This window comes from Hypanus sabinus, unplaced genomic scaffold (assembly GCF_030144855.1).
Source record: "Hypanus sabinus isolate sHypSab1 unplaced genomic scaffold, sHypSab1.hap1 scaffold_1064, whole genome shotgun sequence".
NCBI classification, from domain to species: Eukaryota; Metazoa; Chordata; class Chondrichthyes; order Myliobatiformes; family Dasyatidae; genus Hypanus; species Hypanus sabinus.
Window position 1 is genome coordinate 121518 of NW_026779119.1, and position 23167 is coordinate 144684.

Sequence of the window (23167 nt, forward strand, 5' to 3'; positions counted from 1 at the left end):
CCCTACCCCTCTCTCCCCTCCCTCTCGTTCCTTGACACCACTCTCTCCCTCTCAATCCTACGCACTCTCACTCCACGCACTCGGTCCCTACCCCTCTCTCCCCTCCCTCTCGTTCCTTGACACCACTCTCTCCCTCTCAATCCTACGCACTCTCACTCCACGCACTCGGTCCCTACCCCTCTCTCCCCTCCCTCTCGTTCCTTGACCCCACTCTCTCCCTCTCAATCCTACGCACTCTCACCCCACGCACTCGGTCCCTACCCCTCTCTCCCCTCCCTCTCGTTCCTTGACACCCCTCTCTCTGCTCCCTCTCTGAACCCTGACCCCCTTCTCCCCCCTCCCTCTCGGTCCCTACCACTCTTCCCTCTCCTCCCTCTCAGCCCCTTCCCTGCTCCCTCCCCCCTCCCTCTCTCACCCGCTCCCCCACCCCGCACGAAAGCACACCCACATGGAAAGGGGACCGCCTTTTATTCACCGCATCTTCCCGATGCGGTTGAACGCCCACCGCAGGTATTTGATGCGCTTGTCCAGCAGGTGCTTGTCGTGCTCGAACATGCGCGGTCCCACCATCGTCCGCTTCCGCAGGCAGCGCTGCAGTTCGTTCCCCTTCCAGCCCCGGAGCCAGCTCGGGCCCCGGATCAGGGCCCGGGGGTGCACCTTGAAATCGCCTGTGGGAAAGGGAGGAGAAGGGGGTGGGGGGGCAAGAGATCGACTGTAAATAACCGGGAGACGGGAACTGTGCACGGTGCTCCCAGTGTGTGTGGGTCTGACCCGGGGGGATACGGAGATGAGAACTGTGCACGGTGCTCCCGGTGTGTGGGTCTGACCCAGGGGATACGGAGACGGGAACTGTGCACGGTGCTCCCGGTGTGTGTGGGTCTGACCCGGGGGGATACGGAGACGAGAACTGTGCACGGTGCTCCCGGTGTGTGTGGGTCTGACCCGGGGGGATACGGAGATGAGAACTGTGCACGGTGCTCCCGGTGTGTGGGTCTGACCCAGGGGATACGGAGACGGGAACTGTGCACGGTGCTCCCGGTGTGTGTGGGTCTGACCCGGGGGGATACGGAGACGGGAACTGTGCACGGTGCTCCCGGTGTGTGGGTCTGACCCGGGGGGATACGGAGACGGGAACAGTGCACGGTGCTCCCGGTGTGTGTGGGTCTGACCCAGGGGGATACGGAGACGGGAACTGTGCACGGTGCTCCTGGTGTGTGTGGGTCTGACCCGGGGGGATACGGAGACGGGAACTGTGCACGGTGCTCCCGGTGTGTGTGGGTCTGACCCGGGGGGATACGGAGACGGGAACTGTGCACGGTGCTCCCGGTGTGTGTGGGTCTGACCCAGGGGGATACGGAGACGGGAACTGTGCACGGTGCTCCTGGTGTGTGTGGGTCTGACCCGGGGGGATACGGAGACGGGAACAGTGCACGGTGCTCCCGGTGTGTGTGGGTCTGACCCAGGGGGATACGGAGACGGGAACTGTGCACGGTGCTCCTGGTGTGTGTGGGTCTGACCCGGGGGGATACGGAGACGGGAACTGTGCACGGTGCTCCCGGTGTGTGTGGGTCTGACCCGGGGGGATACGGAGACGGGAACTGTGCACGGTGCTCCCGGTGTGTGGGTCTGACCCGGGGGGATACGGAGACGGGAACAGTGCACGGTGCTCCCGGTGTGTGTCGGTCTGACCCAGGGGGATACGGAGACGGGAACTGTGCACGGTGCTCCCGGTGTGTGTGAGTCTGACCCAGGGGGATACGGAGACGGGAACTGTGCACGGTGCTCCCGGTGTGTGTGGGTCTGACCCAGGGGGATACGGAGAAGGGAACTGTGCACGGTGCTCCCGGTGTGTGTGGGTCTGACCCGGGGGGATACGGAGATGGGAACTGTGCACGGTGCTCCCGGTGTGTGTGGGTCTGACCCAGGGGGGGATACGGAGACGGGAACTGTGCACGGTGCTCCCGGTGTGTGTGGGTCTGACCTGGGGGGGATACGGAGACGGGAACTGTGCACGGTGCTCCCGGTGTGTGTGGGTCTGACCCGGGGGGATACGGAGACGGGAACTGTGCACGGTGCTCCCGGTGTGTGGGTCTGACCCGGGGGGATACGGAGACGGGAACTGTGCACGGTGCTCCCGGTGTGTGTGGGTCTGACCCGGGGGGATACGGAGACGGGAACTGTGCACGGTGCTCCCGGTGTGTGTGGGTCTGACCCGGGGGGATACGGAAACTGGAACTGTGCACGGTGCTCCCGGTCTGTGGGTCTGACCCAGGGGGGGATACGGAGACGGGAACTGTGCACGGTGCTCCCGGTGTGTGTGGGTCTGACCCAGGGGGGGATACGGAGACGGGAACTGTGCACGGTGCTCCCGGTGTGTGTGGGTCTGACCCGGGGGGGATACGGAGACGGGAACTGTGCACGGTGCTCCCGGTGTGTGTGGGTCTGACCCGGGGGGGATACGGAGACGGGAACTGTGCACGGTGCTCCCGGTGTGTGTGGGTCTGACCCGGGGGGGATACGGAGACGGGAACTGTGCACGGTGCTCCCGGTCTGTGTGGGTCTGACCTGGGGGGGATACGGAGACGGGAACTGTGCACGGTGCTCCCGGTGTGTGTGGGTCTAACCCGGGGGGATACGGAGACGGGAACTGTGCACGGTGCTCCCGGTGTGTGTGGGTCTGACCCGGGTGGATACGGAGATGGGAACTGTACACGGTCCTCCCAGTGTGTGAGGGTCTGACCCAGGGGGGGATACGGAGACGGGAACTGTGCACGGTGCTCCCGGTGTGTGTGGGTCTGACCCGGGGGGATACGGAGATGGGAACTGTGCACGGTGCTCCCGGTGTGTGTGGGTCTGACCCGGGGGATACGGAGACGGGAACTGTGCACGGTGCTCCCGGTGTGTGTGGGTCTGACCCGGGGGGATACGGAGACGGGAACTGTGCACGGTGCTCCCGGTGTGTGTGGGTCTGACCCGGGGGGATACGGAGACGGGAAGTGTGCACGGTCCTCCCGGTGTGTGTGGGTCTGACCCAGGGGGGATACGGAGACGGGAACTGTGCACGGTGCTCCCGGTGTGTGTGGGTCTGACCCGGGGGGATACGGAGACGGGAACTGTGCACGGTGCTCCCGGTGTGTGTGGGTCTGACCCGGGGGGATACGGAGACGGGAACTGTGCACGGTGCTCCCGGTGTGTGTGGGTCTGACCAAGGGGGATACGGAGACAGGAACTGTGCACGGTGCTCCCGGTGTGTGTGGGTCTGACCCGGGGGGATACGGAGACGGGAACTGTGCACGGTGCTCCCGGTGTGTGGGTCTGACCCGGGGGGATACGGAGACGGGAACTGTGCACTGTGCTCCCGGTGTGTGTGGGTCTGACCCGGGGGGGTGGATATGGAGACGGGAACTGTGCACGGTGTTCCCGGTGTTTGGGTCTGACCCGGGGGGATACGGAGACGGGAAATGTGCACGGTGCTCCCGGTGTGTGTGGGTCTGACCCAGGGGGATACGGAGACGGGAACTGTGCACGGTGCTCCCGGTGTGTGTGGGTCTGATCCGGGGGGGGGGATACGGAGACGGGAACTGTGCACGGTGCTCCCGGTGTGTGTGGGTCTGACCCAGGGGGGATACGGAGACGGGAACTGTGCACGGTGCTCCCGGTGTGTGTGGGTCTGACCCGGGGGGATACGGAGACGGGAACTGTGCACTGTGCTCCCGGTGTGTGTGGGTCTGACCCAGGGGGATACGGAGACGGGAACTGTGCACGGTGCTCCCGGTGTGTGTGGGTCTGACCCGGGGGGGGGGGATACGGAGACGGGAAGTGTGCACAGTGCTCCCGGTGTGTGTGGGTCTGACCCAGGGGGATACGGAGACGGGAACTGTGCACGGTGCTCCCGGTGTGTGTGGGTCTGACCCGGGGGGATACGGAGACGGGAACTGTGCACGGTGCTCCCGGTGTGTGTGGGTCTGACCCAGGGGGATACGGAGACGGGAAATGTGCACGGTGGTCCCGGTGTGTGTGGGTCTGACCCGGGGGGATACGGAGACGGGAACTGTGCACGGTTCCCTGTGTGTGAGGGTCTGACCCTGGGGGATACGGAGACGGGAACTGTGCACGGTGCTCCTGGTGTGTGTGGGTCTGACCAGGGGGGATACGGAGACGGGAACTGTGCAGGGTGCTCCCGGTGTGTGTGGGTCTGACCCAGGGGGGATACGGAGACGGGAACTGTGCACGGTGTTCCCTGTGTGTGTGGGTCTGACCCGGGGGGATACGGAGATGGGAACTGTGCACGGTGCTCCTGGTGTGTGTGGGTCTGACCCGGGGGGATACGGAGACGGGAACTGTGCACGGTGCTCCCGGTGTGTGTGGGTCTGACCCAGGGTGGATACGGAGACGGGAACTGTGCACGGTGCTCCCGGTGTGTGTGGGTCAGACCCAGGGGGGGATACGGAGACGGGAACTGTGCACGGTGCTCCCGGTGTGTGTGGGTCTGACCCGGGGGGGATACGGAGACGCGAACTGTGCACGGTGCTCCCGGTGTGTGTGGGTCTGACCCGGGGGGATAAGGAGACGGGAACTGTGCACGGTGCTCCCGGTTGTGTGTGGGTCTAATCCGGGGGGATACGGAGACGGGAACTGTGCACGGTGCTCCAGGTGTGTGTGGGTCTGACCCAGGGGATACGGAGACGGGAACTGTGCACTGTGCTCCCGGTGTGTGTGGGTCTGACCCGGGGGAGGGGGATACGGAGACGGGAACTGTGCACGGTGCTCCCGGTCTGTGGGTCTGACCCAGGGGAGATACGGAGACGGGAACTGTGCACGGTGCTCCCGGTGTATGTGGGTCTGACCCGGGGGGAATACGGAGATGGGAACCGTGCACGGTGCTCCCGGTGTGTGTGGCTCTGACCCGGGGGGATACGGAGACGGGAACTGTGCACGGTGCTCCCGGTGTGTGTGGGTCTGACCCGGGGGGATACGGAGACGGGAACTGTGCACGGTGCTCCCGGTGTGTGTGAGTCTGACCCGGGGGGAGACGGAGACGGGAACTGTGCACGGTGCTCCCGGTGTGTGTGGGTCTGACCCGGGGGATACGGAGACGGGAACTGTGCACGGTTCTCCCGGTGTGTGTGGGTCTGACCCGGGGGGATACGGAGACGGGAACTGTGCACGGTGCTCCCGGTGTGTGTGGGTCTGACCCAGGGGGTATACGGAGACGGGAACTGTGCACGGTGCTCCCGGTGTGTGTGGGTCTGACCCGGGGGGGATACGGAGACGAGAACTGTGCACGGTGCTCCTGGTGTGTGTGGGTATGACCCAGGGGGGGATACGGAGACGAGAACTGTGCACGGTGCTCCCGGTGTGTGTGGGTCTGACCCGGGGGGGATACGGAGACGAGAACTGTGCACGGTGCTCCCGGTGTGTGTGGGTATGACCCAGGGGGGGATACGGAGACGAGAACTGTGCACGGTGCTCCTGGTGTGTGTGGGTCTGACCCGGGGGGGATACGGAGACGGGAACTGTGCACGGTGTTCCCGATGTGTGTGGGTCTGACCCAGGGGGGGATACGGAGACGGGAACTGTGCGCGGTGCTCCCGGTGTGTGTGGGGCTGACCCGGGGGGATACGGAGACGGGAACTGTGCACGGTGCTCCCGGTGTGTGTGGGTCTGACCCAGGGGGGATAAAGAGACGGGAACTGTGCACGGTGCTCCTGGTGTGTGTGCATCTGACCCGGGGGGCGGGGGGGGGGGGGATACGGAGACGGGAACTGTGCACGGTGCTCCCGGTGTGTGTGGGTCTGACCCAGGGGGGATACGGAGAAGGGAACTGTGCACGGTGCTCCCGGTCTGTGTGGGTCTGACCCGGGGGGGATACGGATGCGGGAACTGTGCACGGTGCTCCCGGTGTGTGTGGGTCTGACCCAGGGGGGATACGGAGACGGGAACTGTGCACGGTGCTCCCGGTGTGTGTGGGTCTGACCCGGGGGGGGGGATATGGAGACGGGAACTGTGCACGGTGCTCCCGGTGTGTGTGGGTCTGACCCGGGGGGATACGGAGACGGGAACTGTGCACGGTGCTCCCGGTGTGTGTGGGTCTGAACCCGGGGGAGACGGAGACGGGAACTGTGCACGGTGCTCCCGGTGTGTGTGGGTCTGACCCTGGGGGATACGGAGACAGGAACTGTGCACGGTGCTCCCGGTGTGTGTGGGTTTGACCCGGGGGGGGGATACGGAGACGGGAACTGTGCACGGTGCTCCCGGTGTGTGTGCGTCTGACCCGGGGGGATACGGAGACTGGAACTGTGCATGGTGCTCCCGGTGTGTGTGTGTCTGACCCGGGGGGGATACGGAGACGGGAACTGTGCACGGTGCTCCCGGTGTGTGTGGGTCTGACCCGGGGGGATACGGAGACTGGAACTGTGCATGGTGCTCCCGGTGTGTGTGGGTCTGACCCGGGGGGATACGGAGACGGGAACTGTGCACGGTGCTCCCGGTGTGTGTGGGTCTGACCCGGGGGGATACGGAGACTGGAACTGTGCATGGTGCTCCCGGTGTGTGTGGGTCTGACCCGGGGGGATACGGAGACGGGAACTGTGCACGGTGCTCCCGGTGTGTGTGGGTCTGACCCGGGGGGATATGGAGACGGGAACTGTGCACGGTGCTCCCGGTGTGTGTGGGTCTGACCCAGGGGGGGATACGGAGACGGGAACTGTGCACGGTGCTCCCGGTGTGTGTGGGTCTGACCCAGGGGGGGATACGGAGACGGGAACTGTGCACGGTGCTCCCGGTGTGTGTGGGTCTGACCCGGGGGGGATACGGAGACGGGAACTGTGCACGGTGCTCCCGGTGTGTGTGGGTCTGACCCGGGGGGGATACGGAGACGGGAACTGTGCACGGTGCTCCCGGTGTGTGTGGGTCTGACCCGGGTGGATACGGAGATGGGAACTGTACACGGTCCTCCCAGTGTGTGAGGGTCTGACCCAGGGGGGGATACGGAGACGGGAACTGTGCACGGTGCTCCCGGTGTGTGTGGGTCTGACCCGGGGGGATACGGAGATGGGAACTGTGCACGGTGCTCCCGGTGTGTGTGGGTCTGACCCGGGGGATACGGAGACGGGAACTGTGCACGGTGCTCCCGGTGTGTGTGGGTCTGACCCGGGGGGATAAAGAGACGGGAACTGTGCACGGTGCTCCTGGTGTGTGTGGGTCTGACCCAGGGGGGATACGGAGAAGGGAACTGTGCACGGTGCTCCCGGTCTGTGTGGGTCTGACCCGGGGGGGATACGGATGCGGGAACTGTGCACGGTGCTCCCGGTGTGTGTGGGTCTGACCCAGGGGGGATACGGAGAAGGGAACTGTGCACGGTGCTCCCGGTCTGTGTGGGTCTGACCCGGGGGGGATACGGATGCGGGAACTGTGCACGGTGCTCCCGGTGTGTGTGGGTCTGACCCAGGGGGGATACGGAGACGGGAACTGTGCACGGTGCTCCCGGTGTGTGTGGGTCTGACCCGGGGGGGGGGATATGGAGACGGGAACTGTGCACGGTGCTCCCGGTGTGTGTGGGTCTGACCCGGGGGGATACGGAGACGGGAACTGTGCACGGTGCTCCCGGTGTGTGTGGGTCTGAACCCGGGGGAGACGGAGACGGGAACTGTGCACGGTGCTCCCGGTGTGTGTGGGTCTGACCCTGGGGGATACGGAGACAGGAACTGTGCACGGTGCTCCCGGTGTGTGTGGGTTTGACCCGGGGGGGGGATACGGAGACGGGAACTGTGCACGGTGCTCCCGGTGTGTGTGCGTCTGACCCGGGGGGATACGGAGACTGGAACTGTGCATGGTGCTCCCGGTGTGTGTGGGTCTGACCCGGGGGGATACGGAGACGGGAACTGTGCACGGTGCTCCCGGTGTGTGTGGGTCTGACCCGGGGGGATACGGAAACTGGAACTGTGCACGGTGCTCCTGGTGTGTGTGGGTCTGACCCAGGGGGGGATACGGAGACGGGAACTGTGCACGGTGCTCCCGGTGTGTGTGGGTCTGACCCGGGGGGGATACGGAGACGGGAACTGTGCACGGTGCTCCCGGTGTGTGTGGGTCTGACCCGGGGGGGATACGGAGACGGGAACTGTGCACGGTGCTCCCGGTGTGTGTGGGTCTGACCCGGGGGGGATACGGAGACGGGAACTGTGCACGGTGCTCCCGGTGTGTGTGGGTCTGACCCGGGGGGGATACGGAGACGGGAACTGTGCACGGTGCTCCCGGTGTGTGTGGGTCTGACCTGGGGGGGATACGGAGACGGGAACTGTGCACGGTGCTCCCGGTGTGTGTGGGTCTGACCCGGGGGGATACGGAGACGGGAACTGTGCACGGTGCTCCCGGTGTGTGTGGGTCTAACCCGGGGGGATACGGAGACGGGAACTGTGCACGGTGCTCCCGGTGTGTGTGGGTCTGACCCGGGTGGATACGGAGATGGGAACTGTACACGGTCCTCCCAGTGTGTGAGGGTCTGACCCAGGGGGGGATACGGAGACGGGAACTGTGCACGGTGCTCCCGGTGTGTGTGGGTCTGACCCGGGGGGATACGGAGATGGGAACTGTGCACGGTGCTCCCGGTGTGTGTGGGTCTGACCCGGGGGATACGGAGACGGGAACTGTGCACGGTGCTCCCGGTGTGTGTGGGTCTGACCCGGGGGGATACGGAGACGGGAACTGTGCACGGTGCTCCCGGTGTGTGTGGGTCTGACCCGGGGGGATACGGAGACGGGAAGTGTGCACGGTCCTCCCGGTGTGTGTGGGTCTGACCCAGGGGGGATACGGAGACGGGAACTGTGCACGGTGCTCCCGGTGTGTGTGGGTCTGACCCGGGGGGATACGGAGACGGGAACTGTGCACGGTCCTCCCGGTGTGTGTGGGTCTGACCCGGGGGGGATACGGAGACGGGAACTGTGCACGGTGCTCCCGGTGTGTGTGGGTCTGACCCGGGGGGATACGGAGACGGGAACTGTGCACGGTCCTCCCGGTGTGTGTGGGTCTGACCCGGGGGGGATACGGAGACGGGAACTGTGCACGGTGCTCCCGGTGTGTGTGGGTCTGATCCGGGGGGGGGGATACGGAGACGGGAACTGTGCACGGTGCTCCCGGTGTGTGTGAGTCTGACCCGGGGGGAGACGGAGACGGGAACTGTGCACGGTCCTCCCGGTGTATGTGGGTCTGACCCAGGGGGATACGGAGACGGGAACTGTGCACGGTGCTCCCGGTGTGTGTGGGTCTGATCCGGGGGGGGGGATACGGAGACGGGAACTGTGCACGGTGCTCCCGGTGTGTGTGGGTCTGACCCAGGGGGGATACGGAGACGGGAACTGTGCACGGTGCTCCCGGTGTGTGTGGGTCTGACCCGGGGGGATACGGAGACGGGAACTGTGCACTGTGCTCCCGGTGTGTGTGGGTCTGACCCAGGGGGATACGGAGACGGGAACTGTGCACGGTGCTCCCGGTGTGTGTGGGTCTGACCCGGGGGGATATGGAGACTGGAACTGTGCACGGTGCTCCCGGTGTGTGTGGGTCTGACCCGGGGGGGGGGATACGGAGACGGGAAGTGTGCACGGTGCTCCCGGTGTGTGTGGGTCTGACCCGGGGGGGATACGGAGACGGGAACTGTGCACGGTGCTCCCGGTGTGTGTGGGTCTGCCCCGGGGGGATACGGAGACGGGAACTGTGCACGGTGCTCCCAGTGTGTGTGGGTCTGACCCGGGGGGATACGGAGACGGGAACTGTGCACGGTCCTCCCGGTGTGTGTGGGTCTGACCCGGGGGGGATACGGAGACGGGAACTGTGCACGGTGCTCCCGGTGTGTGTGGGTCTGACCCGGGGGGATACGGAGACGGGAACTGTGCACTGTGCTCCCGGTGTGTGTGGGTCTGACCCAGGGGGATACGGAGACGGGAAATGTGCACGGTGGTCCCGGTGTGTGTGGGTCTGACCCGGGGGGATACGGAGACGGGAACTGTGCACGGAGTTCCCTGTGTGTGAGGGTCTGACCCTGGGGGATACGGAGACGGGAACCGTGCACGGTGCTCCCGGTGTGTGTGGGTCTGACCCTGGGGGATACGGAGACGGGAACCGTGCACAGTGCTCCCGGTGTGTGTGGGTCTGACCCGGGGGGATACGGAGACGGGAACTGTGCACGGTGCTCCTGGTGTGTGTGGGTCTGACCAGGGGGGATACGGAGACGGGAACTGTGCAGGGTGCTCCCGGTGTGTGTGGGTCTGACCCAGGGGGGATACGGAGACGGGAACTGTGCACGGTGCTCCCGGTGTGTGTGGGTCTGACCCGGGGGGGATACGGAGACGCGAACTGTGCACGGTGCTCCCGGTGTGTGTGGGTCTGACCCGGGGGGATACGGAGACGGGAACTGTGCACGGTGCTCCCGGTGTGTGTGGGTCTGATCCGGGGGGATACGGAGACGGGAACTGTGCACGGTGCTCCAGGTGTGTGTGGGTCTGACCCAGGGGATACGGAGACGGGAACTGTGCACTGTGCTCCCGGTGTGTGTGGGTCTGACCCGGGGGAGGGGGATACGGAGACGGGAACTGTGCACGGTGCTCCCGGTCTGTGGGTCTGACCCAGGGGAGATACGGAGACGGGAACTGTGCACGGTGCTCCCGGTGTATGTGGGTCTGACCCGGGGGGAATACGGAGATGGGAACCGTGCACGGTGCTCCCGGTGTGTGTGGCTCTGACCCGGGGGGATACGGAGACGGGAACTGTGCACGGTGCTCCCGGTGTGTGTGGGTCTGACCCGGGGGGATACGGAGACGGGAACTGTGCACGGAGTTCCCTGTGTGTGAGGGTCTGACCCTGGGGGATACGGAGACGGGAACCGTGCACGGTGCTCCCGGTGTGTGTGGGTCTGACCCTGGGGGATACGGAGACGGGAACCGTGCACAGTGCTCCCGGTGTGTGTGGGTCTGACCCGGGGGGATACGGAGACGGGAACTGTGCACGGTGCTCCTGGTGTGTGTGGGTCTGACCAGGGGGGATACGGAGACGGGAACTGTGCAGGGTGCTCCCGGTGTGTGTGGGTCTGACCCAGGGGGGATACGGAGACGGGAACTGTGCACGGTGCTCCCGGTGTGTGTGGGTCTGACCCGGGGGGGATACGGAGACGCGAACTGTGCACGGTGCTCCCGGTGTGTGTGGGTCTGACCCGGGGGGATACGGAGACGGGAACTGTGCACGGTGCTCCCGGTGTGTGTGGGTCTGATCCGGGGGGATACGGAGACGGGAACTGTGCACGGTGCTCCAGGTGTGTGTGGGTCTGACCCAGGGGATACGGAGACGGGAACTGTGCACTGTGCTCCCGGTGTGTGTGGGTCTGACCCGGGGGAGGGGGATACGGAGACGGGAACTGTGCACGGTGCTCCCGGTCTGTGGGTCTGACCCAGGGGAGATACGGAGACGGGAACTGTGCACGGTGCTCCCGGTGTATGTGGGTCTGACCCGGGGGGAATACGGAGATGGGAACCGTGCACGGTGCTCCCGGTGTGTGTGGCTCTGACCCGGGGGGATACGGAGACGGGAACTGTGCACGGTGCTCCCGGTGTGTGTGGGTCTGACCCGGGGGGATACGGAGACGGGAACTGTGCACGGTGCTCCCGGTGTGTGTGAGTCTGACCCGGGGGGAGACGGAGACGGGAACTGTGCACGGTCCTCCCGGTGTATGTGGGTCTGACCCGGGGGGATACGGAGACGGGAACTGTGCACGGTGCTCCCGGTGTGTGTGGGTCTGACCCGGGGGGATACGGAGACGGGAACTGTGCACGGTGCTCCCGGTGTGTGTGGGTCTGACCCGGGGGGATACGGAGACGGGAACTGTGCACGGTGCTCCCGGTGTGTGTGGGTCTGACCCGGGGGGGATACGGAGACGAGAACTGTGCACGGTGCTCCTGGTGTGTGTGGGTCTGACCCAGGGGGGATACGGAGACGGGAACTGTGCACGGTGCTCCCGGTGTGTGTGGGTCTGAACCCGGGGGAGACGGAGACGGGAACTGTGCACGGTGCTCCCGGTGTGTGTGGGTCTGACCCTGGGGGATACGGAGACAGGAACTGTGCACGGTGCTCCCGGTGTGTGTGGGTTTGACCCGGGGGGGGGATACGGAGACGGGAACTGTGCACGGTGCTCCCGGTGTGTGTGCGTCTGACCCGGGGGGATACGGAGACTGGAACTGTGCATGGTGCTCCCGGTGTGTGTGGGTCTGACCCGGGGGGATACGGAGACGGGAACTGTGCACGGTGCTCCCGGTGTGTGTGGGTCTGACCCGGGGGGGATACGGAGACGAGAACTGTGCACGGTGCTCCCGGTGTGTGTGGGTATGACCCAGGGGGGGATAAGGAGACGAGAACTGTGCACGGTGCTCCTGGTGTGTGTGGGTCTGACCCGGGGGGGATACGGAGACGGGAACTGTGCACGGTGTTCCCGATGTGTGTGGGTCTGACCCAGGGGGGGATACGGAGACGGGAACTGTGCGCGGTGCTCCCGGTGTGTGTGGGTCTGACCCGGGGGGATACGGAGACGGGAACTGTGCACGGTGCTCCCGGTGTGTGTGGGTCTGACCCGGGGGGATACGGAGACTGGAACTGTGCACGGTGCTCCCGGTGTGTGTGGGTCTGACCCGGGGGGATACGGAGACGGGAACTGTGCACGGTGCTCCCGGTGTGTGTGGGTCTGACCCAGGGGGGATAAAGAGACGGGAACTGTGCACGGTGCTCCTGGTGGGTGTGCATCTGACCCGGGGGGCGGGGGGGGGGGGATACGGAGACGGGAACTGTGCACGGTGCTCCCGGTGTGTGTGGGTCTGACCCAGGGGGGATACGGAGAAGGGAACTGTGCACGGTGCTCCCGGTCTGTGTGGGTCTGACCCGGGGGGGATACGGATGCGGGAACTGTGCACGGTGCTCCCGGTGTGTGTGGGTCTGACCCAGGGGGGATACGGAGACGGGAACTGTGCACGGTGCTCCCGGTGTGTGTGGGTCTGACCCGGGGGGGGGGATATGGAGACGGGAACTGTGCACGGTGCTCCCGGTGTGTGTGGGTCTGACCCGGGGGGATACGGAGACGGGAACTGTGCACGGTGCTCCCGGTGTGTGTGGGTCTGAACCCGGGGGAGACGGAGACGGGAACTGTGCACGGTGCTCCCGGTGTGTGTGGGTCTGACCCTGGGGGATACGGAGACAGGAACTGTGCACGGTGCTCCCGGTGTGTGTGGGTTTGACCCGGGGGGGGGATACGGAGACGGGAACTGTGCACGGTGCTCCCGGTGTGTGTGGGTCTGACCCGGGGGGGATACGGAGACGAGAACTGTGCACGGTGCTCCTGGTGTGTGTGGGTCTGACCCAGGGGGGATACGGAGACGGGAACTGTGCACGGTGCTCCCGGTGTGTGTGGGTATGACCCAGGGGGGGATACGGAGACGAGAACTGTGCACGGTGCTCCTGGTGTGTGTGGGTCTGACCCGGGGGGGATACGGAGACGGGAACTGTGCACGGTGTTCCCGATGTGTGTGGGTCTGACCCAGGGGGGGATACGGAGACGGGAACTGTGCGCGGTGCTCCCGGTGTGTGTGGGTCTGACCCGGGGGGATACGGAGACGGGAACTGTGCACGGTGCTCCCGGTGTGTGTGGGTCTGACCCAGGGGGGATAAAGAGACGGGAACTGTGCACGGTGCTCCTGGTGTGTGTGCATCTGACCCGGGGGGCGGGGGGGGGGGATACGGAGACGGGAACTGTGCACGGTGCTCCCGGTGTGTGTGGGTCTGACCCGGGGGGGATACGGAGATGGGAACTGTGCATGGTGCTCCCGGTCTGTGTGGGTCTGACCCGGGGGGGATACGGATGCGGGAACTGTGCACGGTGCTCCCGGTGTGTGTGGGTCTGACCCAGGGGGGATACGGAGACGGGAACTGTGCACGGTGCTCCCGGTGTGTGTGGGTCTGACCCGGGGGGGGGGGATATGGAGACGGGAACTGTGCACGGTGCTCCCGGTGTGTGTGGGTCTGACCCGGGGGGATACGGAGACGGGAACTGTGCACGGTGCTCCCGGTGTGTGTGGGTCTGACCCGGGGGGATACGGAGACGGGAACTGTGCACGGTGCTCCCGGTGTGTGTGGGTCTGAACCCGGGGGAGACGGAGACGGGAACTGTGCACGGTGCTCCCGGTGTGTGTGGGTCTGACCCTGGGGGATACGGAGACAGGAACTGTGCACGGTGCTCCCGGTGTGTGTGGGTTTGACCCGGGGGGGGGATACGGAGACGGGAACTGTGCACGGTGCTCCCGGTGTGTGTGCGTCTGACCCGGGGGGATACGGAGACTGGAACTGTGCATGGTGCTCCCGGTGTGTGTGGGTCTGACCCGGGGGGGATACGGAGACGGGAACTGTGCACGGTGCTCCCGGTGTGTGTGGGTCTGACCCGGGGGGATACGGAGACGGGAACTGTGCACGGTGCTCCCGGTGTGTGTGGGTCTGAACCCGGCGGAGACGGAGACGGGAACTGTGCACGGTGCTCCCGGTGTGTGTGGGTCTGAACCCGGGGGAGACGGAGACGGGAACTGTGCACGGTGCTCCCGGTGTGTGTGGGTCTGACCCGGGGGTATACGGAGACGGGAACTGTGCACGTTGCTCCCGGTGTGTGTGGGTCTGACCCGGGGGGATATGGAGACGGGAACTGTGCACGGTGCTCCCGGTGTGTGTGGGTCTGAACCCGGGGGGATACGGAGACGGGAACTGTGCACGGTGCTCCCGGTGTGTGTGGGTCTGACCCGGGGGTATACGGAGACGGGAACTGTGCACGTTGCTCCCGGTGTGTGTGGGTCTGACCCAGGGGGATACGGAGACGGGAACTGTGCACGGTGCTCCCGGTGTGTGTGGGTCTGACCCGGGGGGATACGGAGACGGGAACTGTGCACGGTGCTCCCGGTGTGTGTGGGTCTGACCCGGGGGGATACGGAGACGGGAACTGTACACAATGCTCCCGGTGTGTGTGGGTCTGACCCCGGGGGGATACGGAGACGGGAACTGTACACAGTGCTCCCGGTGTGTGTGGGTCTGACCCCGGGGGGATACGGAGACGGGAACTGTACACAGTGCTCCCGGTGTGTGTGGGTCTGACCCCGGGGGGATATGGAGACGGGAACTGTGCACGGTGCTCCCGGTGTGTGTGGGTCTGACCCCGGGGGGATATGGAGACGGGAACTGTGCACGGTGCTCCCGGTGTGTGTGGGTCTGACCCGGGGGGGATACGGAGACGTGAACTGTGCACTGTGCTCCCGGTGTGTGTGGGTCTGACCCAGGGGGGATACGGAGACGGGAACTGTGCACGGTGCTCCCGGTGTGTGTGGGTCTGACCCGGGGGGATACGGAGACGGGAACTGTGCACGGTGCTCCCTGTGTGTGGGTCTGACCCGGGGGGATATGGAGACGGGAACTGTGCACGGTGCTCCCTGTGTGTGGGTCTGACCCCGGGGGGATACGGAGATGGGAACTGTGCACGGTGCTCCCGGTGTGTGTGGGTCTGACCCGGGGGGATACGGAGACGGGAACTGTGCACGGTGCTCCCGGTGTGTGTGGGTCTGACCCGGGGGGATATGGAGACGGGAACTGTGCACGGTGCTCCCTGTGTGTGGGTCTGACCCCGGGGGGATACGGAGACGGGAACTGTGCACGGTGCTCCTGGTGTGTGTGGGTCTGACCCCGGGGGGATATGGAGACGGGAACTGTGCACGGTGCTCCCGGTGTGTGTGGGTCTGACCCCGGGGGGATATGGAGACGGGAACTGTGCACGGTGCTCCCGGTGTGTGTGGGTCTGACCCGGGGGGGATACGGAGACGGGAACTGTACACGGTGCTCCCGGTGTGTGTGGGTCTGACCCCGGGGGGATACGGAGATGGGAACTGTGCACGGTGCTCCCGGTGTGTGTGGGTCTGACCCGGGGGGATACGGAGACGGGAACTGTGCACGGTGCTCCCGGTGTGTGTGGGTCTGACCCGGGGGGATATGGAGACGGGAACTGTGCACGGTGCTCCCTGTGTGTGGGTCTGACCCCGGGGGGATACGGAGACGGGAACTGTGCACGGTGCTCCCGGTCTTACCAAGAATTCCAATGTTGTCGTACATGCCAAACATAACCCGTTTCTCATTCCAGCGATCAACGACTTTCGGAGACGGGATCGAGTGTGTCCTGATGTATCTAGGAGCCCCTGAGAGGGAGATGTTAATGATTAGTCTCTGTCGACACTCCCCACCATTCGCAGTGTGTGTCTCACTCCAGAATCCTGGTCCCTCCTCGATAATCCCATTGTGGAGGGTTTGGGGGTAGACAGGAAGGGACAGGGGGTGGGGGGGTAGAGGGAAGGGACAGGGAACTCACCGGCAGAGCCAGGGCATCCTGTGTTAAGCAGGGGCCAGAGGGGCCTCACTGTCCCCCAACACCAACGAGCAAAGGAATTCATCCCCGGAACCTGCGTGGAGACGGAGAGTCAGCTTTCACTCCAAACCCTACCTCTCCCCTCCGCACCCCTCCCTCGCCTGGACTCTCCCTCCCCCGTTGTCACTCACCTAACCCTTTCCCATCAGCCCATCCTCTCATTCCCTTTCCCTTGTCCCGGTCCTTCGCTCCCCTCTCTCTGTTTTCTCAATCCCTCTCCCTCTCACTCCACCCCACCCACCCTCCTCCCCCCAGCCTACTTTTTCCCCTCTCCCTTCCTCTATCCTCTCATTCTCCTCCCCCAGACTATTTTCCCCTCTCCCTCTCCTTCTCCTCCCCCAGGCTATTTTCCTCTCTCCCTCTCCTCCCCCAGACTATTTTCCCCTCTCCCTCTCCTTCTCCTCCCCCAGGCTATTTTCCTCTCTCCCTCTCCCTCTCCTTCTCCTCCCCCAGACTATTTTCCCCTCTCCCTCTCCTTCTCCTCCCCCAGACTATTTTCCTCTCTCCCTCTCCCTCTCCTTCCCCAGACTATTTTCCTCTCTCCCTCTCCCTCTCCTTCTCCTCCCCCAGGCTATTTTCCTCTCTCCCTCTCCTCCCCCAGACTATTTTCCCCTCTCCCTCTCCTTCTCCTCCCCCAGGCTATTTTCCTCTCTCCCTCTCCCTCTCCTTCTCCTCCCCCAGACTATTTTCCCCTCTCCCTCTCCTTCTCCTCCCCCAGACTATTTTCCTCTCTCCCTCTCCTTCCCCAGACTATTTTCCCCTCTCCCTCTCCTTCTCCTTCCCCAGACTATTTTCCTCTCTCCCACTCCTTCTCCTCCCCCAGACTATTTTCCCCTCTCCCTCTCCTTCTCCTCCCCCAGACTATTTTCCCCTCTCCCTCTCCTTCTCCTCCCCCAGACTATTTTCCCCTCTCCCTCTCCTTCTCCTCCCCCAGACTATTTTCCTCTCTCCCTCTCCTTCCCCAGACTATTTTCCCCTCTCCCTCTCCTTCTCCTTCCCCAGACTATTTTCCTCTCTCCCACTCCTTCTCCTCCCCCAGACTATTTTCCCCTCTCCTTCTCCTCCCCCAGACTATTTTCCCCTCTCCCTCTCCTTCTCCTTCCCCAGACTATTTTCCTCTCTCCCACTCCTTCTCCTCCCCCAGACTATTTTCCCCTCTCCCTCTCCTTCTCCTCCCCCAGACTATTTTCCCCTCTCCCTCTCCCTCTCCTCCCCCAGACTATTTTCCCCTCTCCCTCTCCTCCCCAGCCTACATTTTCCCATCTCCCTTCCTCTCATCTCCCTCTCCTTTCTCTCTACTTCCTCCGTCTCTCTCATTCTCTCTATTCTCCCGCCCCCCTCCCCTTCTCTTCTCCCTCCTCCCCTCTACTTTTCTGTCTCTTCTCCCTCATTCTCTCTTTGCTCCCCCTATGCGCCTCCTTCGTTTTCTCTCTCCTCCCCTCACCTCACCCCTCTCCGCGGCCCCGGACCTCCCGCACCAGGAACCCGGAAGTCCGCCGAGACCGCGCAGACTCCCTCCGCCGACACCGCCCCCTGCTGGGCGGGGGATCGGGAGGCGGGTCAGACCCACTGCGCAGGCGCGCTCGCCGAGTCGCCGCTCGGACTGACTGCGGCGGCGCGGGCGGAGGCGTGAAATTTAATCTTGCGGACGTCAGCGGTTCTCGGGCCCGTGTCCCGGCTCTGGGACGTGCGGGAGGGAGAGTTCCATTTCTTTTGCGAAATTCAGCTCCGTCCTCCCGTCGTCCGAGTGGGTGCGGGAGGGCGCGATTAAACTAATCTGCAAGATTCCGTGGTTCCCAGCTCTCTGTCCTTTGCTGGAGCGGGTGCGGGAGGGCGCGTTTCAGTTTGTTTGCAAAACACAGCTCATTTAATTCCTTTGCAAAACAAACCACACACACTAAAATAGAGAGGCAATTCCGGCTGTTTGAACACGACAGGAAGGGTGCGAGCACGTACCTTGCCGAAATGCAGAGGCCCTCCAGCAGTTTTAAAATAATTCTGGAGAGGGTGCAGGTTAATTGGCAACGTGCTTTGCAAATTGCGGGGGTCCGTCCCGTCCCTGGAGGGGGCGAGGGAGGGTGCATTTAATTCGCTGAGGAACCCCCACCTCCCGCCGCCATTTACCAGTTCTCCAGTCTTTTTTGAGATTCAAATCACCGGCACATCACAGAATATGCAAGGATATGTTAATGGTTTGGATGGTGGAATTGATAGCTCTGCGGCCAAGCCTGCCGACGCCACCGAGAGAGGCGGAGGGACAGGAAGCAGAGAGGCTTAGAGAGATTAAAAGAATGGGTAAGGAAGTGGCCGATGGAATACTTCCTCTGGCAGCTCCTTCCACAGACGGACCACCCGTATCCCTCTAAACCTTTCCTATCCGTGACCCTGTCCGAGTGTCGTTAATGTCCCTGCCTCGACCACTTCCTCCGGCAGCTCCTTCCACAGACGGACCACCCGTATCCCTCTAAACCTTTCCTATCCGTGTCCCTGTCCGAGTGTCGTTAATGTACCTGCCTCGACCACTTCCTCCGGCAGCTCCTTCCACAGACGGACCACCCGTATCCCCCTAAACCTTTCCTATCCGTGTCCCTGTCCGAGTGTCGTTAATGTACCTGCCTCGACCACTTCCTCCGGTAGCTCCTTCCACAGACGGGCCACCAGTATCCCTCTAAACCTTTCAGATCCGTGTCCCTGAGGCTCCTGTACCTCCTTCCTGATGGTTGAGGGGTGATAACTGTTCCTGAACCTGGCGGTGTGGGTCCTGAGGCTCCTGTCCCTCCTTCCTGATGGCTGAGGGGTGATAACTGTCGCTGAACCTGGTGGTGTGGGTCCTGAGGCTCCTGTACATCCTTCCTGATGGTTGAGGGGGTGATAACTGTCCCTGAACCTGGCGGTGTGGGTCCTGAGGCTCCCGTACCTCCTTCCCGATGGTTGAGGGGTGATAACTGTCCCTGAACCTGGCGGTGTGGGTCCTGAGGCTCCCGTACCTCCTTCCTGATGGTTGAGGGGTGATAACTGTCCCTGAACCTGGCGGTGTGGGTCCTGAGGCTCCTGTACCTCCTTCCTGATGGTTGAGGGGTGATAACTGTCCCTGAACCTGGTGGTGTGGGTCCTGAGGCTCCTGTACCTCCTTCCTGATGGTTGAGGGGTGATAACTGTCCCTGAACCTGGTGGTGTGGGTCCTGAGGCTCCCGTACCTCCTTCCTGATGGTTGAGGGGGTGATAACTGTCTCTGAACCTGGTGGTGTGGGTCCTGAGGCTCCCGTACCTCCTTCCTGATGGTTGAGGGGTGATAACTGTTCCTGAACCTGGCGGTGTGGGTCCCGAGGCTCCTGTACCTGCTTCCTGATGGTTGAGGGGTGATAACTGTTCCTGAACCTGGTGGTGTGGGTCCCGAGGCTCCTGTACCTGCTTCCTGATGGTTGAGGGGTGATAACTGTCCCTGAACCTGGTGGTGTGGGTCCTGAGCCTCTGTACCTCCTTCCTGATGGTTGAGAGGGTGATAACTGTCCCTGAACCTGGTGGTGTGGGTCCTGAGGCTCCTGTACCTCCTTCCTGATGGTTGAGGGGTGATAACTGTTCCTGAACCTGGTGGTGTGGGTCCCGAGGCTCCTGTACCTGCTTCCTGATGGTTGAGGGGTGATAACTGTCCCTGAACCTGGTGGTGTGGGTCCTGAGCCTCTGTACCTCCTTCCTGATGGTTGAGAGGGTGATAACTGTCCCTGAACCTGGTGGTGTGGGTCCTGAGGCTCCTGTACCTCCTTCCTGATGGTTGAGGGGTATTAACTGTCTCTGAACCTGGTGGTGTGGGTCCTGAGGCTCGTGTACCTCCTTCCTGATGGTTGAGGGGTGATAACTGTCCCTGAACTTGGTGGTGTGGGCCCTCAGGCTCCTGTACCTCCTTCCTGATGGTTGAGGGGTGATAACTGTCCCTGAACCTGATGGTGTGGGTCCTGAGGCTCCTGTACCTCCTTCCTGATGGTTGAGGGGGTGATAACTGTCCCTGAACCTGGCGGTGTGGGTCCTGAGGCTCCCGTACCTCCTTCCTGATGGTTGAGGGGTGATAACTGTCCCTGAACCTGGCGGTGTGGGTCCTGAGGCTCCCGTACCTCCTTCCTGATGGTTGAGGGGTGATAACTGTCCCTGAACCTGGTGGTGTGGGTCCTGAGGCTCCCGTACCTCCTTCCTGATGGTTGAGGGGTGATAACTGTCCCTGAACCTGGTGGTGTGGGTCCTGAGGCTCCCGTACCTCCTTCCTGATGGTTGAGGGGGTGATAACTGTCTCTGAAACTGGTGGTGTGGGTCCTGAGGCTCCCGTACCTCCTTCCTGATGGTTGAGGGGTGATAACTGTCCCTGAACTTGGTGGTGTGGGCCCTCAGGCTCCTGTACCTCCTTCCTGATGGTTGAGAGGGTGATAACTGTCCCTGAACCTGGTGGTGTGGGTCCTGAGGCTCCTGTACCTCCTTGCTGATGGTTGAGGGGTGATAACTGTCCCTGAACCTGGTGGTGTGGGTCCTGAGCCTCTGTACCTCCTTCCTGATGGTTGAGAGGGTGATAACTGTCCCTGAACCTGGTGGTGTGGGTCCTGAGGCTCCTGTACCTCCTTCCTGATGGTTGAGGGGTGATAACTGTCTCTGAACCTGGTGGTGTGGGTCCTGAGGCTCCCGTACCTCCTTCCTGATGGTTGAGGGGTGATAACTGTCCCTGAACCTGGTGGTGTGGGTCCTGAGGCTCCCGTACCTCCTTCCTGATGGTTGAGGGGTGATAACTGTTCCTGAACCTGGTGGTGTGGGTCCTGAGGCTCCCGTACCTCCTTCCTGATGGTTGAGGGGGTGATAACTGTCTCTGAACCTGGTGGTGTGGGTCCTGAGGCTCCCGTACCTCCTTCCTGATGGTTGAGGGGTGATAACTGTCCCTGAACCTGGTGGTGTGGGTCCTGTACCCCCTTCCTGATGGTTGAGGGCTGATAACTGTTCCTGAACCTGGCGGTGTGGGTCCCGAGGCTCCTGTACCTGCTTCCTGATGGTTGAGGGGTGATAACTGTCCCTGAACCTGGTGGTGTGGGTCCTGAGGCTCCTGTACCTCCTTCCCGATGGTTGAGGGGTGATAACTGTTCCTGAACCTGGTGGTGTGGGTCCTGAGGCTCCCGTACCTCCTTCCTGATGGTTGAGGGGTGATAACTGTTCCTGAACCTGGTGGTGTGGGTCCTGAGGCTCCCGTACCTCCTTCCTGATGGTTGAGGGGGTGATAACTGTCTCTGAACCTGGTGGTGTGGGTCCTGAGGCTCCCGTACCTCCTTCCTGATGGTTGAGGGGTGATAACTGTCCCTGAACCTGGTGGTGTGGGTCCTGTACCCCCTTCCTGATGGTTGAGGGGTGATAACTGTTCCTGAACCTGGCGGTGTGGGTCCCGAGGCTCCTGTACCTGCTTCCTGATGGTTGAGGGGTGATAACTGTCCCTGAACCTGGTGGTGTGGGTCCCGAGGCTCCTGTACCTCCTTCCCGATGGTTGAGGGGTGATAACTGTTCCTGAACCTGGTGGTGTGAGTCCTGAGGCTCCCGTACCTCCTTCCTGATGGTTGAGGGGTGATAACTGTCCCTGAACCTGGTGGTGTGGGTCCTGAGGCTCCCGTACCTCCTTCCTGATGGTTGAGGGGGTGATAACTGTCTCTGAACCTGGTGGTGTGGGTCCTGAGGCTCCCGTACCTCCTTCCTGATGGTTGAGGGGGTGATAACTGTCTCTGAACCTGGTGGTGTGGGTCCTGAGGCTCCCGTACCTCCTTCCTGATGGTTGAGGGGTGATAACTGTCCCTGAACTTGGTGGTGTGGGCCCTCAGGCTCCTGTACCTCCTTCCTGATGGTTGAGGGGTGATAACTGTCTCTGAACCTGGTGGTGTGGGTCCTGAGGCTCCTGTACCTCCTTCCTGATGGTTGAGGGGTGATAACTGTCCCTGAACCTGGTGGTGTGGGTCCTGAGGCTCCTGTACCTCCTTCCCGATGGTTGAGGGGTTATAACTGTTCCTGAACCTGGTGGTGTGGGTCCTGAGGCTCCTATACCTCCTTCCCAGCAGCGAGAGGAGAGCATGGCCTGTGCAGTGGGGGTCCCTGATGATGGATGCTGCTTTCCTGCGACTGCGCTCCCTGTCGGTGTCTTCTGTGGTGACTTTTCCTGTGAGGGGGCAGGCTGGCGTCCACCAATTCCGCAGGCCTTTTCCGTCCCTGGGCATTGGTACTCCCATGCCAGGCTGAGATGCCAGCAGTCAGGAGACTCCCCCTCTGCACAAGTTGAGGTTTGGCCAAGTTTTTCCTGAACCTGTGCAAACTTTGAAGGATGCAAGCTGGGCCCAGATCCTCTGAAACGCTCATGGGGAACGTGGAGATCTGCAGCACATCACAGGCCCTTCGGCCCACAATGTTGTGCCGATCATGTATCCTACTCTAGAAACCGCCTAGAATTTCCCAACCGCACAACCCTCTATTTTTCTGAGCTCCACGTACCTATTTAAGACTCTCTGAAAAGACCCCATCGTATCCGCCTCCACCACCATCACCGGTAGCCCATTCCACACACTCACTACTGAGTAAAAGACTTACCCCCGACATCTCCTCTCTTCCTACTCCCCAGCGCCTTAAACCTGTGGCAACCATTTCAGCCCCGGGGACAAAGCCTCTGACTATCCACACGATCAATGC

The 23167-nt window shown here is 63.2% G+C and overlaps 1 protein-coding gene across 1 annotated transcript; it reads right to left on the minus strand.

Moving 5' to 3' along the window:
* Positions 1 to 451: 451 nt before the first annotated feature.
* mrpl51 (mitochondrial ribosomal protein L51) lies at positions 452 to 18003 on the minus strand. Its single transcript, XM_059958494.1, has 4 exons — positions 17919 to 18003; positions 16418 to 16508; positions 16140 to 16247; positions 452 to 668 (listed from the first exon to the last, which is right to left on the minus strand). The coding sequence occupies exons 2-4, from the start codon at positions 16497 to 16499 to the stop codon at positions 472 to 474; spliced, it is 387 nt and encodes a 128-aa protein (XP_059814477.1). The 5' UTR covers positions 16500 to 16508; positions 17919 to 18003; the 3' UTR covers positions 452 to 471.
* Between the last annotated feature and the right edge of the window lie 5164 nt (positions 18004 to 23167).

Excerpts from the sequence above, each read along its gene's own strand:
- mrpl51 (XM_059958494.1), bottom strand. The coding sequence starts at position 16,499 with ATGAATTCCTTTGCTCGTTGGTGTTGGGGGACAGTGAGGCCCCTCTGG. Across the intron at positions 16,248-16,417 it reads AGGATGCCCTGGCTCTGCCG|GGGCTCCTAGATACATCAGG; the intron begins GTGAGTTCCCTG and ends TCTCCCTCTCAG. Across the intron at positions 669-16,139 it reads CGACAACATTGGAATTCTTG|GCGATTTCAAGGTGCACCCC; the intron begins GTAAGACCGGGA and ends CCTTTCCCACAG.